We start from the raw sequence: 18,585 nt of genomic DNA, 5'->3' as shown, positions 1-18,585 counted from the left end.
CTTTAGAAAACCTGCAGACTGGTTCCTCAACATGCTGTGTGTGTGTGTGTGTGTGTGTGTGTGTGTGTGTGTGTGTGTGTGTGTGTGTGTGTGTGTGTGTGTGTGTGTGTGTGTGTGTGTGTGTTGTTCCAGTCCTTGTTTTGTCAGGATAACCCGACAGGTGTGCCCATTACCTGGAGATAAGGGACCTTTTTATAAACGATCATGACGTCACATCGCCATTAAAGGTGATGTGTTAATAAAGCAGATCCAATTAAAGTGCTTCATCTGAACCAGAGGCTGAGCCAAGGTCAATGACCCCCCCCCCCCCACCTGAAATCCTTTGACTGCTCTTTAAACCTCATGATGCACTTTCTTCAGATGGTCAGAATGTGCCTGTTATGATAGAAGTATGGAAGCCCTGAATGGCCATATTTCCAATGTGTCACTCCCTCAGATCTCCTTTTGCCTTTTTCAATTTTACATTTAACGCTTGCAAAGATTAGCCGTGACATATTGAACTAATCATTCAGTTAGGAACCCTATGGTGCCAGTATTTAATATGCTTGATATTTGTCTGGTTTCTGTACTCTGACGATAAACTGAATATAGATTATTTTGAAGTAGTCCTTCTGTATGGAAGCCCAGAACAGCCTGTAATTATTTATCTGTAACTCTGGTACAGCAGCAAATCTTAATTGATGTCAATTATTCAAATAAGCGCCAGGTATTTTAATAATTATTAAATCATGTTGTTTCTTCAAGGTCGTCCCAGCGGACAGGAGTACGAGCGTCACAGTTAAAACAGACCATAATGTGAACCGTGTTATTCCTCCTCTGTTTGCACACGCTAACGTCATGCATGTGTTTATCCTCTCTCTCCTGCAGCGGATGTTGTTTGAGCCACAGTCGATCATGATCCTGCTGACTCCCTCCTCCGGTACGTTCTCTCTCAAACCTCATAATCTGGATTACTGATGGGGGGGTTAGAGCCTCGGTCAGTTGGGGACTTCAGTACGTTTTATAGAGTTATGCATTCTGCAGTTAGTGTGCATTCTGTGCAGGTATGCATCGACTCGTAAAATAAACCCATGACTATGGGTAGGTTATTCAGATGCAATGTGTTTATTTGTATATTTTGTGAGTAAATATCCAGATTCACAAACCACAGAATGTGTAAGAATAAATGTGGAATGAGTCTTTTGCACTATCCCCTGACTTTAAAGCTTAGTTTGAACAGTTTATTTCCACCTCAGAGGATCCCGTTCCCTTGTTTAGTCTCTGTAGTCGTTACCAGGTAACATCACAGAGCGCTGCATAACAAGGGCTTTCCCATCATGCATTGCAGCCATTAGGCAGCCTTCCAGAAGCTGCTTGAAATCTGAGTCTGGCTTTGTCCGACACAGTGTTCTCCGAGCTGCAGATTTTTTTAAGTAGAAACTTTGCATGCCTTCCAGACAGCCTGCTCTCTGCAGCCCCTGCCGCTGGGCCGCTGTGCCGCTGGGCAGCGCGCCGCAGAGAGCAGCGTGCCGCAGAGAGCAGCGCGCCGCAGAGAGCAGGCTCTGAACAAGTGTTGGTTGTTGTTGGCTTTCTGCTGTGTCTCATCCGCTGTTTTCTTTCAGATGTCTTGAACTCGCCTGGCTTTGGAATCACAGGAAGTTCAGGGTGAAAACACTTGAAGGGTTGCTATAACTGCAAAATTTAAAATAAATGAAGGTCCTTAATCTGTGCATTCTGTCTCGAGAGAAAGTAGTGCACTCACCGGAGGGACTCCTCTGTGTTGCACTTTCTGCATGTTTCAGACTAAGAAGAGGCTCTTATTATCGCGCAGACTGCATAGTTTCCTCCCAAAACAACAAAAGACATGTCAGTGCAAGCCCTTTAAGAAGTGCACCGAATGAATCCCAATTGGAGATTGAACCCCCTGCAGTTTAGATGTAATACATTATTACTATGAACAGAAGTAATGCTGCGTGTGATCAGCTGGTCGTGTTGCTGCAGTAGCTCCAGCTCTCGGTGTTTGTGTTTAGTCCCCTCTATGTTCCCCACACCAGTATCTGTGTTTCCCTCCCAGTAAGATTTCACTAAGCGCTAACACGTCCCGTGCATCCGTCCGGACATGTATCCTTTTCAGTGTTTCTACTGTGCAAATATCATCTCTTGATTTTAGGGCTGCACCGTTATTCAAATATTAAAATCCATCACGATTCTGCAGTTTGAAATGCGTGTTCTGGTCGTAGATTTATATTTGAAGGTAAAGTAAGAAACAACATTCAGGCAAAAAGAGAATGTGACTCGGGGGAGAAGGACGTGGTTTTTGTGATGAATAAAGGTGATAAAAAAAATATTCGTGACTTTTATGTTGGCCATAATCGTGCAGCCCTAACTGATCCTGAAGTGTAATGCATGCTGATTAAAGCTAAAGACATGTGTGAAATGTTTCTTGCATAGGTGTGTACCAGTGATAATCACACACTCTGTCATTTTGCATGCTGTGGCTGCGAATGAACGAATACAGTAACATAAAATGCATTTTAGTGATCTGAAAGTGGATGAATGAAGCGTAAGGTCGGTCTGCGTCCAAAAAACAAACGTCTTGGTAAGTGATGCTTCTTTTAATTTGGAAAGGAGACTCTGATGTAAAGATATATGTTGATTAAATACAAAGAGGAGAGACTTAATGCTACCACATCCTGCAGCATGGATTCCCATTAGAGATACTACATGACTGCTTTGAGATAATTTAATGTGACTCAAACTGGGATTTTCCCATTCTGACCCCTTTATCAAGGTACCGGGTCAGTTAGCCGTTAGCTCAGCAGGATTTATTGCCCCGACACACACACCGTCTGACTGCTGCTGTCCTCTCAGGTTTCTTCCAGTGCACCAACAAGATCTTCCTGACGGACGAGGCCACCGGGCAGCAGATCAAAGAGTTTGCTCGTAAAAATGCAGCGAACGCGCTGTCGATGTGCAACATGGTGATGGGCATGGCCTCCATCCTCAGCAGCCTCAACGGGTGAGCGAACATCTGTTCTCTGAAACATCATTCAGGCGCCGCTGCAGGGGGGACAGAATCTGAAGCTTGGTCGTAATCGTTGTGGTCTATTTTCTCAGTAAACAAACAAAACAACCAAAACCTGAGCAAACATATGGGCCAAAATAGGAAACACAACATTTAAAACGCATCTATCTTAACAAAGAAGAAAAGCAATCAAATGTAAAATCCCATTTTTAGTTTCGCTAGAAAAACCAAAAGTAAGTTACATATTTAGAAAACACTGCATTTAATTCACATGTTGGTTAAGCTGCAGTTTGGACTTATTTTGTCCGCTAAGGGCCACCATACTTTCTACATTGTAATTGCAATCCTTAACAGACGCTGAATAATTGAAAGGCTCTGTTTGTTTTATTTCAATGAGAAAGATCATGGTTACGACCAACCATGTGTTTTTTTTTCAACCAGTGTTGTTGTGTTTGCCCCTCAGGGCCTCCGTACAGTAAGTAATGCTAAATGATGGCAGACGAGCTGCACTCAGCTTCGTTAGAGACTCTCAGGCAAGTGCTGCTGAAGCTGAAACAGCTGGAGATGATCGCTCTCTATTCACCTGATGCTCCCCCAGCTCCACGGAGCTCCTCATCACCGTAGCATGTGTTGGTTCTTCCGGTTACAGCATAAATGCTATTATTCAGCATATCTTTATCAACCTGTACCTGTTAAAGAGTTATATCAGTTTTCCAGGCGAGAACAAACCATTTAAATGATCATTTTATCCAGAAAACGTGGCTGAGAGGTTTAGCGTTGATGTTTGAGGGCAGCTGTTTAGCTTAAAGAAACACCTGCGAGGCTCACCATCGGGGGTATAAAACAACTTGTATTTAAATCAGAGCTGACAATTTGGACACAGCTTGATGGATAGCTAACATTCGCTAGCTAGCTTGTTAGCGCGTCAGTTTTCACTGTCACAATTATCTGTATTGACTGAGGCAGGCGGGAGCAACTGCAAAAACACAACGCTCCTACAGTTCAGTCCGCTTCAGCAAAGGGTCAGGTCGGTTACATCTCCAGCACAAGTTCAGTCCAGTTCAGAGGCATCTTAGAAACGTCCACTCCGGGTTTTACCGCAGACCCACACGAAACAAAAGAAACCATGAAAACTAAAATACAGCGTTTGTAGCCAAAACCATCAGCCTAAATTCCCAGTCCTCTCTGCACGTCCACCAGTTTAAACAATAACCAGTAAGGCCGAAGCTGTGTGCCGTATTAAATCTGACTCCGGACCAGACTTTAGACATGCCTGCTTTACATGCTGCTAACGCTAAACCGGAAGAGCTAACACATGAGACGCAGTAAGTGTGAAAAGGGGCGGGGCTACATGAGGAGAATAGAGACCGATGCAGAACTTTGAGTTCAAGTCTCAGCGACGATTACACGTTTATACTGCAGGAGAGTTTACACCGTACTCTGATCCGCTACACCTACGTGCTCCATGCTGCTTATGTCTTTTTTCTGCAGCTTTCTATGTGTCTTTGTACTTGTTTCTTTAGCTTATTGTTCGTTGCATTGCTTAAACGTTTAGCCTCTGTGCAAAGGTATTTGTTATTCAGAGCAGGCACATCATAGTTTTGATCTTTAGTTCATGTAAATATTTCTCTGTTTCTGATGTTTTTCCCTCGTGTTCACCTGGTTCTGATTCTCTGTCTTTAGTTTATCGTGCATGGCTAAATCTTCTGTCTTTATTGTGCATGTCCAATAAAGCGTCCCCCTCTCTCTGGTGTTGTCTTCAGGCACCATCACGCGGCCTGTTGGTTCGTCCTGATTGGCTACCTGCTGGACCTGGCGGATGGAGCGGTTGCCAGGCGTCTGGGTGCCTGCTCTGCGCTCGGTGAGGGTTTGTTGTGCTGCCAAAGATACTCAGAGCCATGGTGGGGGGTCGGGGTGGGAGTGGGGGTTGGCAGGACTCAGTGCGCACAGCTTTGTCTGGACCTTTGTCCGCTGTGAGGAGGGAAAGAAAGAGCAGCGGTGAGAGGAGACTCTGCAGAGACTCAGACCGTCTGCAGTGCCGAGCAGACTCATCGTCATCAGAGAGGGTTTTGAGTTTATTCTGGAGTTTTTCTACAGGATTTTCACTTCCAGCCCCCAATATGTGATCTGACACCTGGATTAACGCTCAGCAGACAAACCCCTAACTGTGCATCAGCATCAATGTCTTAATCCTAAAACACCACTCTATATATGGTAATGATAACAGAAGAGAACACAGTAATACCGGTTATATATTGAAGGGCGTTAACTTGGATATCTACTCAGCCAATCACAAGGCAGCAAGTCAACACATGTAGGCATGGTGAAGAGGAGCTGCTGGAGTCAGACAGAGACTCTGAACGGGGACTCCAAACTTTATAAAAGTGATCAAAAGCTGGTTGTTTTCAGAGGCATTCACTTTTGAACATACTTATTAGCTATTAAGTGCATATCCTAGGCGACAAGAGGAGGATTTTTCACAAGTTCAAACACAGTTTGAGGATCATTTATGCCAAGAATGCATCGAAGTGAATTATTTTCTAAAGGCAGATATGGAGTGAGGCTTGTGTTGCTCAGAGAATAACCTCTGGTGTTGGAGTGATCCGAGAGGCTCCCCATGTGAAAGTAGACTGGTCTCCTGAAATAGCTCCAGGTGCATCCCCCCCCTCTCATGTGACGCCCTTTGTGCGCAGCTGTTTGTTCTGCATGGCGTTGCAGGTGGATGTTGTTTTGCAGAAGAACAATTCCCCTCCCGATGAGGCGGGTAATTCCACGGTGTCGCGCTTCAATTGTCCGTCTGATCCGGCCACTCGGCATATCTGGAATAGCAGAGATGTTTGACCCCGGGCGCTGGGATTCCTGTCGGTCACCTGAGCCCCGGATTGCCTCATGTGCTGGACACATAAAGAGGCGCGCGGGGGGGGGGGGAGAATGTTGTTTATTGAGTCGCTGCCCGTCGGGCTGACACCGAAATTCCACTTTGGGATTTTCACACGTACACAAGTCACGGTCATGGGTGCGAAGCACTGGCAGAGACCCCGCTGGGGCAGGGGCCACACCACTGGTTCCTCCCAGCATCTGTTCACTCATCTTTTGAGGTAAAACCCGTCAATGTATAGAAGTCCATGGTGTTCAAATGTTGTTTTGCACAGCCCCAGTGTCTAGGTTCATACTAATTCACTGTAATATAAAACAGAGACATTTATATATTTGTTTGATTCCATTTCTGGAAATGTCTGCATTAATAAATACAAAATGTATATTTCTATCAATATCTGATCTACCTGCAAGACTTTGGAGCCAATTGGGTTCCAGTAAACATATTTACTACGACCTAATTTAACTTTGTCTGGGAAGTTATTATTCAACTCGTTTTTTAAAAAGTTGGAAGAGGATTTTTAAATCAACGCGTTCGCACACATACAATCCCACAGTAGACTTTAAACGCGGTAAATCCAGAACTCTTTTTGCAACTTGTTTTGCTGCAGAAAAGTCTCTGAAATATTAATAAAATGCAGACCAGTTTAAACATGTTAATTTACTTTTATTAAAGATGGTAAATTCAGGATGACTGGGTCCAATAACTCACTCAGTAGAAGCTTATTTTCTGCACAGTTGCACAGAAAATCCTGCGTGTCTTTATTACCACTGAGGACTTTTCAAAATAAAAGCATAGAGTTTCAGTTGAAAAGAAGCTGCAGGATCCTCTTGGAGATGTTTGCATATACTGTGTGCTGAGTGTCGTGTGTCTCTGGCAGTGTGGTAACATGCCTCTCTTTAACGGAATATAAACTTGTGACTAAGTGCTGTGGGAATGAGAGTGGAGTAAAGATAGAAGCTGTGGCTTCAACGGGAGCTTTTCTAAATCCTGTTATTCACAATACAACGTGTCACTGAGTCTAATCTTCTGTGCTGCGTTCAGGTGCAAAGCTGGATGATTTTGCCGACTTCACGACGTTCGGCATCGCCACGTCTCTGCTGCTGAGGACGACGGACCTGATGGACAACATCCTGTGTGTCTGCTACGTCATGTCCGTGTTCGTGCGCCTCTGCTTCTACACCAGCGGTGAGAGCGGTGCATCAGTGTAGAGCTGGGGAATATAAAGATGTGTGTGTGTGTGTGTGTGTATTTATTTACATACATCTCCACTTCGTTAAATATTCTCATGTCTAGCTGGAGTTTTGTGTTTCCTGCAGGAATCCCCTTCATGTACCGCGGCCTGCCCTGCATCTACTCCTCCGGGATCCTGGCCAGCGCCTCCCTGCTGTCGGGGGGAACCTCCCTATGCTGCGCGTCATCACCGTGGCCATGATCCTGTTCATGATCAGCCAGAGCTTCTACCCCCACGACCGTGTGCTCGAGTCCCAGGCCTGGAAGAAAGCGGTGTACGCTGGAGGTAAAGACAATCCCAAACATCCCAAACTCCATCTCACTTTTATTTGTTCCGTTTATGGTAGTGAGTTTCAAAACGGTCTTAATGAGACGACTGAACGCCATCATGCCCAACATTAGCCTCCTTTAGCTTAGCGGTGGTGAGGTGAAGTCATGTGACCGTGCTGTAGTTCCTTTATAGCCCAACATTAGCCTCCTTTAGCTTAGCGGTGGAGACGTGAAGTCATGTGACCGTGCTGTAGTTCCTTTATAGCCCAACATTAGCCTCCTTTAGCTTAGCGGTGGTGACGTGAAGTCATGTGACCGTGCTGTAGTTCCTTTATAGCCCAACATTAGCCTCCTTTAGCTTAGCGGTGGAGACGTGAAGTCATGTGACCGTGCTGTAGTTCCTTTATAGCCCAACATTAGCCTGCTGTAGTTCCTCTATAGCCCAACATTAGCCTCCTTTAGCTTAGTAAAATGCAAAATTGAAAAGAAAGGAGTGTAATAATAGTGACAGGAATTATGGTTGGATAAAATGTACAGATAAAAACGTGTCCTTAATTAAACCATTACGAAGCACCGGGTAATTCAGACCCTGAGAGAAGTCTAAAGTTACTCCACGATTTCTGACCTCGGTAATGAAACCGTTGACAGATATAGATGTGAATGTTGTCAATGTTTGGCTGTGGCGGCACGAAGGATAGCCTGAAATGTATTGAGATGAAGTATAAGGTACTTGCAGGTCATCTGAACATTAACATCATTTAAGCAGCCTGGAGCGGGATGTGTGTATGTAGTTACATATCGTCAGCATAGAGGATGAAAGTGAAGCCATGTTGATGTATTGCATATCAAAAAATTAACAAAAAAGTGCCAAGAACTGAGCCCTGGGGGACGCCGCGAGAAAGTGGAGCCGGTGAGACGGGAGACCTAAAGCTGCAAATAGAAACAAACTGTCAGACTGAATTTAAAACAGCAGTGAAGGGGATCGGTAGCTCGAGTTCCATATTGAGCTTGGCCTTCAAAAACACTTTCAAAGCATTCAGGTCAGAGTGTTGGTCTGCTTTAAAGGGGCCCAATTCTGCTTTGTTTTACCTCCGGCACACGGTGACATCTTTATGGAGCACGCTCCTATTGGCTAGCGCTGAGGAGGCAGGACATCTATAAGCGGGTTGACCAATCACAACAGAGCCAACCAGCTAACCAATCGGAGCAGACTGGACATGCCATTAAAGCATGGAGACATGTCCCGCTAGAGACGCTACATACTGATATGAATAGGTTCTCTTTAACTCCATATTTCCCAGTGCTCTAAACCTCAGTTACTTACAGTCATTAGCATTCTGACACAAAAGTGCATTCATTCTTATCGTTAGATTTGCTGTTAATGAAAGAGGGAGGATTTTAAATAATGAACAATAATGGGCCCGGACTTGAGCCCTGAGGGACACCACAAGAGAGTGGAGATGAAAGGCTTTGGTGCATAAAATATGAAGTAAATCTTAAAACGATGTCTCAGCTGATTAGTGTGCTGTTATGAATAGGTGCTGTACCCTGATTTAGCGCAGGTTAGCTAGGGGTTGTGTGAAGTCAGACTCTCATCATGTTGTGTTTTTCCCGGAATAGGCCGATTTATCTCAATAATATGTTGTATACATGTTACTGTATAATGCATTTTCAGACTGATTTAGATTTTTGTGGTTACTCGGGCCCACTGCAGTAACTCAGAGCGCCCACTAGAGGCGACGGACCCCCTGTTAAAGACCCACAGTTTAAAGATATCAGCACGGACTTTTTCTCTATTTTCTGACGATGATTGATTCATCTAGAACAGAGGTTCCCAAACTTTTTACAGTATGTACAAAACCACATTTCTTTTAAACCCCAGGTTGATGTAGCCGCTGGTGATTCAGTTTCTTGCTAGAAGTGGCGCGGCTCAGCGGCCGACTGCAACTCCTCTTCAGCAGCTAAATGTTCGTCTGACTTTGACCCGTCGGGCCAGCGATTTCACTTGGACTGTTTTTTGGACCCTGTAGCCATTTCAAATTTCCAGCTAAGGAGTTCGTATACAGTCGCGTCAAGCTAATGCTAATGCTAAAGATGCTAATTCATGCCAAAGTCAAGTCCAACCAAAATTAAGTTCAGAAATATTTAAGAGCTAATGTTTACATCATTGTGATGTGATGTGTATATGTAATAAATAACCGTTGTCTGGAATGAAATGATTTGCTTTGGATTGATGTTGATGACAGTTTGGGTCAAGTTTTAAAACCGTTATCAAGTAAAAACTGTTTGGGAATTACTGGTCTAGAAAATAATCGGCAGATTATTCCATAATGGAGAAAACTACGGTGGCCCAAAGGTGGAAACGTACATTAACAGCTCAAATCTTTTCGCTCAGGAGGAACAGCTTCAGAAAGGATGCAGATATAGAAACTCAGATCAGAACTCATGCAGGAACATCTGCAGCAGCTCTTCAACACATGCAGCATCTAGAGAACATTCAGCAGAGGAAACATGAGCAGTTTACTAAAAGCTGCAGAAACCAAACGCTGCAAATACAAACTAAAACAAGTTGACTTATAAACAGCTGTCCAGCTTTATGATCCTGAACGTCACCCAGCGCTCCGGTCCCAGCTGTGTGCGTCCCTCTTTAGTGTCCCCTGGTCTCCAGCTGTGTGCGTCTCTCTTTAGTGTCCCCTGGTCTCCAGCTGTGTGCGTCTCTCTTTAGTGTCCCCTGGTCTCCAGCTGTGTGCGTCTCTCTTTAGTGTCCCCTGGTCTCCAGCTGTGTGCGTCTCTCTTTAGTGTCCCCTGGTCTCCAGCTGTGTGTGTCTCTCTTTAGTGTCCCCTGGTCTCCAGCTGTGTGCGTCTCTCTTTAGTGCCCCCTGGTCTCCAGCTGTGTGCGTCTCTCTTTAGTGTCCCCTGGTCTCCAGCTGTGTGCGTCTCTCTTTAGTGCCCCCTGGTCTCCAGCTGTGTGCGTCTCTCTTTAGTGTCCCCTGGTCTCCAGCTGTGTGCGTCTCTCTTTAGTGCCCCCTGGTCTCCAGCTGTGTGCGTCTGTCTTTAGTGTCCCCTGGTCTCCAGCTGTGTGCGTCTCTCTTTAGTGTCCCCTGGTCTCCAGCTGTGTGTGTCCCTCTTTAGTGTCCCCTGGTCTCCAGCTGTGTGTGTCCCTCTTTAGTGTCCCCTGGTCTCCAGCTGTGTGCGTCTCTCTTTAGTGCCCCCTGGTCTCCAGCTGTGTGCGTCTCTCTTTAGTGCCCCCTGGTCTCCAGCTGTGTGCGTCTCTCTTTAGTGTCCCCTGGTCTCCAGCTGTGTGCGTCTCTCTTTAGTGCCCCCTGGTCTCCAGCTGTGTGCGTCTGTCTTTAGTGTCCCCTGGTCTCCAGCTGTGTGCGTCTCTCTTTAGTGTCCCCTGGTCTCCAGCTGTGTGCGTCTCTCTTTAGTGTCCCCTGGTCTCCAGCTGTGTGCGTCTGTCTTTAGTGTCCCCTGGTCTCCAGCTGTGTGCGTCTCTCTTTAGTGTCCCCTGGTCTCCAGCTGTGTGCGTCTCTCTTTAGTGTCCCCTGGTCTCCGTTGTGTTGGAGCTTCTTGCAGCGTTTGGTTTCTGCAGCTTTTAGTAAACTGCTCATGTTTCCTCTGCTGAATGTTCTCTAGATGCTGCATGAGTTGAAGAGCTGCTGCAGATGTTCCTGCATGTGTTGAAGAGCTGCTGCAGATGTTCCTGCATGAGTTCTGATTTGAGTTTCTAAATCTGCATCCTCTCTGAAGCTGTTCCTCCTGAGGGAGGAGATTCGGGACGTGGTGTTGGCACCGGTCGGCCTCCGTAGCTGCAGCCCTGCTGTTGAGTTAATGTGTTTTATTCATTGCTTATCCTCTTCTCACTCAAATTCTATATATTTTTTTATTTCCAGGAGTCGCCATGGTGTTCTGCTCTTCCTTCCCCCCCGCATGTGTGTACTACCTGTTGTGGTCAGTCTCCTACATTTTGTTTCCAACATCCCTCTGGAGCAACAAGGTGTAAAATGGGTGCTGGCTTTGTCCAAAAAACCCAGAATACTGTAGGTTACCCTCGGGCCCGTCCGGGTGAAGAAGAGGACGAAGAGGAACTTCCAGCCGGCTGCTAAACACAGGATAAAAGGAAGAAATTATTTCAACTGCACACATTTATTGTAGATGTGTGCCTCTAATTAGTTTTTTAATTGAAATCCGGCAGGATTATGATCTTGTGTTGAGCATAACTTAATGAGTAACTGTTCCAGTGCTACGGTCTGTAGGTCAGGCCTTTCATCCCCAGTATAAATCCAATTCCACGTTTATCTTTAACAGAGACAGCACTACGACCGGTAGGGAGGCAACTCTACTTTATTATCAATTTATCTGCCGGTTATTTTCTCCAGGTCGGTCCTTAATATGTTAGAAATCAGTCTTTATCCAAAATATATTCACTTCAAAATGAGACGAGTCAGAAAGCAGAGAGCTTCATATTCAGAGGCTTTTTTTAGACGTCTTTGCATGGAATTAATTACTCTTTATTTTCTGTGGACGGTTAACGGCTGCAGATCTAAGAAGCAGTCCTGCGTTTACGGACTGTCTTTGAATGCATCAGGGTTTGAGGTTTCACAGCATTCAGGTCAGGATGTTTGTCTCCTTTTTAAAAATCCACTATTCCCACTTGTGCATTGGTTTCAAATCCAGTGAGAAACACGGTTGTTATTATTAGATTAGTGCAGGTTGTAAAACGTGCTCCGACCCTTCTGTGTGGTGGTGTGAAGTTGTGGCTTCAGAAATGGTGTTGGACTCTGTCTTCTGTTTGGTCGCTGCGTGTCTCTGTTTTAGGAGGCATTCCAGTTTAACCAGTGGCTCCACCCCCCCCCCCCCCCTCTCCGTGTTGATCTTTAACTGGGCCAGTATTCAGTGTGATGGGCTCATCCTGTGTGAGTCACCTGGAGGTCATACAGTAAACCCACCTTTTTCATTTGGACCGGCTCTAACCTTTAATCGGGGGGCAGATCACCATTATTTTTTTTAAAAGGGCCCCTATTCTGCTTTGGGGGGGTGTTCTCTTTCAGTGTGTTCTGTTCATTTTTGTTTCTCTCCCACACACTTCCAGAACACAGTGACATCACTCTGTAACACTCACGCTGCTATTGGCTAGCACTCCAACACATTGTGCTGAAGTGGGCGGGACAGCTCTAAGTTGGTTGACCAATCACAACAGAGCCATGTCCCAGTAGAGATAAAACGAACAGAACGCCCCCCCCCCCTTACTAACCAGAGAGGGTCCGCAGTGTGGCGTTCAAACCCTCCTTTCTCTCTGGACATTCAGCTTCCTGTGTGGGTGTGTTGCTCTGGACTGTGGCGTGATGTTTTTCACACTCAGCTCTACTCTGCCCCCCCATAACAAACAGAACGCTCTTCATGAAGAATAAGATCTGTGCTTTTACTTTGACTGGCTGTACATTTTTTGACAATAAAGAGGAAATGAAATGGAATGTTTCCAGTGGTTTTATTTGACACTCATTACTGACGTAACACATATCTCTGTAAACGAGCTGTAAGTACATCTACTCAGGTACCATTTTAAGGTACATCTACTCAGGTACCATTTTAAGGTACATCTACTCAGGTACCATTTTAAGGTACATCTACTCAGGTACCATTTTAAGGTACATCTACTCAGGTACCATTTTAAGGTACATCTACTCAGGTACCATTTTAAGGTACATCTACTCAGGTACCATTTTAAGGTACTGAGCTCGAGTATTTACATTTCATGCTACTGTGTACTTTTACTCCACTACATGTATTTAGTTCCTTTAGTTGCTAGGCAGATCTGGATGAATGATGAGAACACTTCCTACTTTTACTGAGACAGAGTACTCCTGCACTCTGGTACTTCTACTTTACTCAAGACCTGAGTACTTCTACTTTACTCTAGATCTGAGTACTTCTACTTTTACTCAAGTACCAGATCTGAGTACTTCTACTTTACTCAAGTACAAGACCTGAGTACTTCTACTTTACTAAAGTACAAGACCTGAGTACTTCTACTTTACTCAAGTACCAGATCTGAGTACTTCTACTTTACTCAAGTAGAAGATCTGAGTACTTCTACTTTAACTCAAGTACCAGATCTGAGTACTTCTACTTTACTCAAGTACCAGATCTGAGTACTTCTACTTTACTCAAGTACAAGACCCGAGTACTTCTACTTTAACTCAAGTACCAGATCTGAGTACTTCTACTTTACTCAAGTACCAGATCTGAGTACTTCTACTTTAACTCAAGTACAAGACCTGAGTACTTCTACTTTAACTCAAGTACAAGACCTGAGTACTTCTACTTTACTCAAGTACAAGACCTGAGTACTTCTACTTTACTCTAGATCTGAGTACTTCTACTTTACTCTAGATCTGAGTACTTCTACTGCTCTCAGTGTGTTTCCTGTCGGGGGGGCATCAGGCCGGCCCTCCTGTGGTACTCTGGTATGTGAATGGGTCCGGGGACAGAGATGTGGTTCTGGTCTGCCAGGCGCTGTGAGGCCCGCAGCAGCTTCAGGATGGCGGAGAAGGCGGGCCGGTCCTTAAAGCTCCACATCCAGCAGTACTTCATCAGGTCGTAGCTGCAACACGGGGGGGGGGGGGTAGTATTTAGCTTAGCTTGCAATTGAGCTGTTAGGGGGACTACTTCTCCCCGGGTTACTCACAGTGTCCCTCCACAGTTCTTGGGTCTCTTCATGCGGTAGGACCCCTGCAGCTTCTGCAGAACCTCCTGAGGCTCCAGGTCCGGGTACGGAGGAGCACCTGGGTGGGGGGGGACGTGGATAGATAAATACATGGTGGTTCTAGGGGAGGCTGAAAAGATGCTAAGACGTACAGCTGCACCTGAGGTGGTCTTTAAAACCCGATAACATGCAGATTGTGTTGATTGGAAGTTTGGTGAAGAATATAAAGGTGAATGTGTATAAAACTGGTTTATCTTCAACAGAGACAGCACCACGGCCAGCAGGGAGGAGACTATCCATTTATCTGCCGGTTATTTTCTCCAGGTCGGTCTTTAAAATGTTAGAAAACAGTCCTGAAATCAGTCTTTGAGTCAAAGGTCATTCACTTCCATATGAGGTGAATCAGAAGCAGAGAGCTTCATATTCAGAGGCTTTTTTTAGACGTCTTTGCCTGGAATTAATTACCCTTTATTTTCTGTGGACGGTTAACGGCTGCAGATCTAACAAGCAGTCCTGCGTTTACAGATTGTCTTTGAATGCATCAGGGTTTGAGGTTTCACAGCATTCAGGTCAGGATGTTTAAAATAGTCCTAAAATCAGTCTTTGAGTCAAAGGTTATTCACTTCAATATGAGATCAATCAGAAGCAGGAGCGCTTCAGGCTGGAAACGGCTTCCAATACATACTGGTTCTATGTGATGGTGAAACTGGTGCAGCACTAACTGCAGCAAAACCAAAATATTCTGCAGATATTTTTCTGTAAATATCTTTCCTAGATTCTCAGAGTCCCTGGTGATGACTTCAGATGTCTTGTTGCCTCAGTCCAAAACCCGAAGATGTTCAGTTTAACGAACACATCTCCGTATTCCAGTTTAACGAACACATCTCCGTATTCCAGTTTTAACAAACACATCTCCGTATTCCAGTTTAACAAACACATCTCCGTATTCCAGTTTAACAAACACATCTCCGTATTCCAGTTTAACAAACACATCTCCGTATTCCAGTTTAACGACACATCTCCGTATTCCAGTTTAACAATCACATCTCCGTATTCCAGTTTAACAAACACATCTCCGTATTCCAGTTTTATACGAACACCTCTCATCTCCGTATTCCAGTTTAACGAACACATCTCCGTATTCCCAGTTTAACGAACACAGCTCCTATTCCATTTAACAAACACATCTCCGTATTCCAGTTTTAACAAACACATCTCCGTATTCCAGTTTAACAAACACATCTCCGTATTCCAGTTTAACAAACACATCTCCGTATTCCAGGCGCTGAAATCGGCTTTTTCTGAGATTTTTTGCTTGAAAATCACTTTCTAAATCCATCGATTATCAAAGTGGTCATTATTGTTATTTTGCACCCTGTCTGAGGAGGATCTGTAAGCTGCTGATTGTTTGGATATTTGATGTAGAACCTGCAGCGTTACCGAGAGTAATCAGCTCATACAGCAGGATGCCGAAGGACCACCTGCAGGGAACAGAACCAGAAGTTTAGCCTCATAGAGTCAGCCCTTTAGCGTCCTCGGTGTGTCTGTGGCCTCACACGTCGCTCCGGTCGATGCTGAGCTGCATCAGGACCCTTTCCGGAGCCTGCCACTTCAGAGGGGCCCCGCCGGCCCCCCCTGGATCCTTCCCACGGCTCGAAAATGCCCCGCCGAGCCCCGAGACCTGCACCGAGAGCCCGGGCCCGATCAGGATGTTCCTGGCAGCCACGTAGCCGTGCACCAGCCTGTGGTCGGACATCAGGTAGTCCTGGAACACACACAGAGATCCTGGAATCAGTGAGCACCAGCAGGACGTCTGAGAGCTTCTTTCTATGAGTTTCAAAATAAAAGCATCCCTTCGTGGTCAGATGTGGACCTGCTGTCCCTCTCATCAGCTCTGCCTCTGCTCACCCTGAAGGCTCTCTCAGATATTTGGTTTTGTCAGGGCGGGACTTTGAGCTAAAGCACGACTGAATCTGCAGTCAGTCTCAACATATGAATAAACACATTGTACTTTAGGTTAGTTAGGAATGATTGGATGAAACCCAGAGTGACTCACGAGGCCGGCTGCCACCTGCTGTGCGACCTCAAACACCGACCTCTCCGAGAAGATCAGCGCCGGGTCTGCAGGGGGGGGGTCATCCTGCAGGAGAAAATACACATTATCTGATCTGTTCCACAGCTGCAGTTTTAAACAACCTGTTGCATTTGTAATAAAGAGCCTGAACATGTGATGCACTCCAGAGGGACTGTAAGACACACGGGACCGCTCTCCTCCCAGAACAGGAACACATGCACGGATGAAAACCTCTGTTTCGGCCGGTTGTTACAGAACAGGATTAGGTAGAAGCAAAAAGGACAATCCTTATTTTAAGATAATGCTTTGCAGTGCCGCAGCAACAACCAGGGGAAGGACGCGATTCAGGTATTACTCAAATCCAAAATGACTACTCCTGCAATATGCAAACAGTCTGTGGGGCGACAGAGCTGAACGTCAAGGCTGCTGAGAGGTGCCGGCGTCCTGTGAGATCTGATGGAAACGGGTCGGGTTCTGTTTACGTGTCGGAGGCTCCAGAGGAAGTTCAGCAGGTTCCCCGGGCTGCAGGCCTCGTGCAGCAGACAGACGGGCAGTCGTTCTGTCTGACAGAACATCATCCGCAGAACGTTCTGGTGCTTACACACCGAGGCGTGGAACAGCAGGCGCTGCTCGAACCGGGCCTCCTCCGCCGGGCCCCAGCCATCTGCCGGTACGGAATCAGAACCAGAGGGTTAGGGGTCGGCTCGGTTTGAATGACAGGGTAAAGAGCTTTGTGTGATCGGATTATAAAATATATACATGTACTCAGATGTATAGAGGTCCATAAAAATAGAGAGGGTTATTAAAAAGGTAGAACGCTTTTAGAAATCAGTGTGTTGCAACAATGGGAATTCTATTGTATCATAGATTTGGGAATGATTCATAAAGATAGCAAAGAAACGAGGACGGGTTTGATTTGTTTTTAACGTACTGAGAGCACTTTCTTCCTGTTGAATCCAGAAATATAGTTATTAATCTCTCATCGTCCTGCAGTACCTCGGAGGGTCTTCACCACCACAGCAGTGGGGGGGCCCCCGTCCCTCCTCCTCAGCAGACCCTTACAGACGGGGCCGTGCCGACCCTGATGCCAGACCTGCAGACCCTCCAGGACCGAATCCTCCGGGATCTCCCAGGACCTCAGAGAGGGCTGGACCTTCAGAGGAGGGGGGGAAGCTGCAGGCAAAGACACCCCCTGCTGGCCGGACACACACACTGCAGATACAGAGACACACACACCTGTAACACACACTGAGACACACACACTTGGTGATGTCTTCAGGAACTCATGAAGGACCTAATAAGAGACGGGTTATTTCAGGGCATACCATTAGTGAAGTGTGCGGGGGGGCTGTGCGCTCGCTGCTTGTTCCTGTGCAGGCTGCAGAAGATGAGGGTCAGGATGAAGAGGAAGCTCACAGCCAGCACGCACGGGATGATGATCACAGCCTCACCTGCAGACTCCTCATCTGCAGAGAGAAAAGGAGGAGGATGAGGAGTAGGAAGAGGAGGAGGAGGAGGAGGAGGTGCAACAGCAGCAGGTTATAATGCAATGAGTCTCTTACAGCAGAGGGGGGGCGAGGTGTCGTTGGTGCATCTTTGAGGAGCAGCCGGCATGTCTCCGATCACACAGACACGCTCTAACCCTGAGGAGGGGGTCTGTTAGATCCAGCGGGACCTGAAGCTTCAAAAGACTCTGAGGTTCCTCACCGGGCTCCTGACGCCCCATGAAGCAGACTCATATTCCCTCCTTAAATGTATGAAAATGCACCGAAAGGAGCTGTTTCCAGCTGCTGGTGGAACATGTCCTCAGTGCAGTGTGTCTGTCTGCGGGGGCGCTGACCCGGGAGAGGGCACTGACCCGAGAGAGGGGGCTGACCCGAGAGAGGGGGATGACCCGAGAGAGGGGGCTGGCGTTTACTGAGTGTTAATCATTACCAGAGGCCTGGTTCCCCTGAGGAGACTCTGATTAATACTCTATATTTAGGGCCATAATTAACCTTTGCCTCAGTAACAGTTGTAAATATTTGCTCTGCAGTTTTTTGTTTTAACTTCTACTTTTATTTAATATTTCATCTGATCCTTGTACTTTACTTTAGAGGCCATGCAAAGGTTTGACTAACACTTTATATCATGTCATTTGAAATGCTTTGTAACAAATGATATAAAAATGCTAATTCAAAAATCTTTTATTGAATTAGAAAACAAAGTGTACAAAAGGACATGAAGGAGTTAGAGTAATGAGAACAAATGTTTTGGGTTTTTCTAAAGCTAAGAAAAAAGTAGAAAAAGTCAGATTTGTTAGAAATGATGAGAAAGCCGTTTGCAGTGTTTGGGTCCAGGTTGAGAGCACAGGCATGTGATGGAGAAACATAACGACACATCTCATCGGCACAAAGACGGAACAACAGGCAGCTGGAGAA

At 45.9% G+C, this 18,585-nt stretch overlaps 2 protein-coding genes across 4 annotated transcripts; one reads left to right on the top strand and one right to left on the bottom strand.

Moving 5' to 3' along the window:
• The first annotated feature begins 211 nt into the window (after nucleotides 1-211).
• tmem269 (transmembrane protein 269) lies at nucleotides 212-12,859 on the top strand. Its single transcript, XM_063880226.1, is given in 8 exon segments — nucleotides 212-227; nucleotides 868-919; nucleotides 2,851-2,998; nucleotides 4,768-4,865; nucleotides 6,927-7,070; nucleotides 7,202-7,270; nucleotides 7,273-7,401; nucleotides 11,279-12,859. Coding segments are annotated over 7 exon segments (747 nt in total). The 5' UTR covers nucleotides 212-227; nucleotides 868-870; the 3' UTR covers nucleotides 11,389-12,859.
• si:ch73-206d17.1 (tyrosine-protein kinase STYK1) lies at nucleotides 12,172-18,028 on the bottom strand. 3 transcript variants are annotated; one of them, XR_010165483.1, is made up of 10 exons: nucleotides 17,728-18,028; nucleotides 17,491-17,631; nucleotides 17,162-17,377; nucleotides 16,648-16,829; nucleotides 16,148-16,231; nucleotides 15,648-15,856; nucleotides 15,532-15,572; nucleotides 14,074-14,170; nucleotides 13,729-13,989; nucleotides 12,172-13,436 (listed from the first exon to the last, which is right to left on the bottom strand). XR_010165483.1 is itself a non-coding variant. In XM_063880045.1 (9 exons), the coding sequence occupies exons 1-9, from the start codon at nucleotides 17,777-17,779 to the stop codon at nucleotides 13,800-13,802; spliced, it is 1,212 nt and encodes a 403-aa protein (XP_063736115.1). In that variant the 5' UTR covers nucleotides 17,780-18,027; the 3' UTR covers nucleotides 12,172-13,799. The 3 variants fall into 3 exon arrangements, 1 of the variants encoding a protein (XP_063736115.1); XR_010165482.1 differs by having other exon boundaries at nucleotides 12,172-13,611; nucleotides 13,645-13,989; nucleotides 17,728-18,027; XM_063880045.1 differs by having other exon boundaries at nucleotides 12,172-13,989; nucleotides 17,728-18,027.
• Nucleotides 18,029-18,585: the final 557 nt, after the last annotated feature.

Source organism: Eleginops maclovinus, chromosome 1 (assembly GCF_036324505.1).
Source record: "Eleginops maclovinus isolate JMC-PN-2008 ecotype Puerto Natales chromosome 1, JC_Emac_rtc_rv5, whole genome shotgun sequence".
Taxonomy (NCBI): domain Eukaryota; kingdom Metazoa; phylum Chordata; class Actinopteri; order Perciformes; family Eleginopidae; genus Eleginops; species Eleginops maclovinus.
This window is presented reverse-complemented; position numbering and strand designations above follow the sequence as displayed.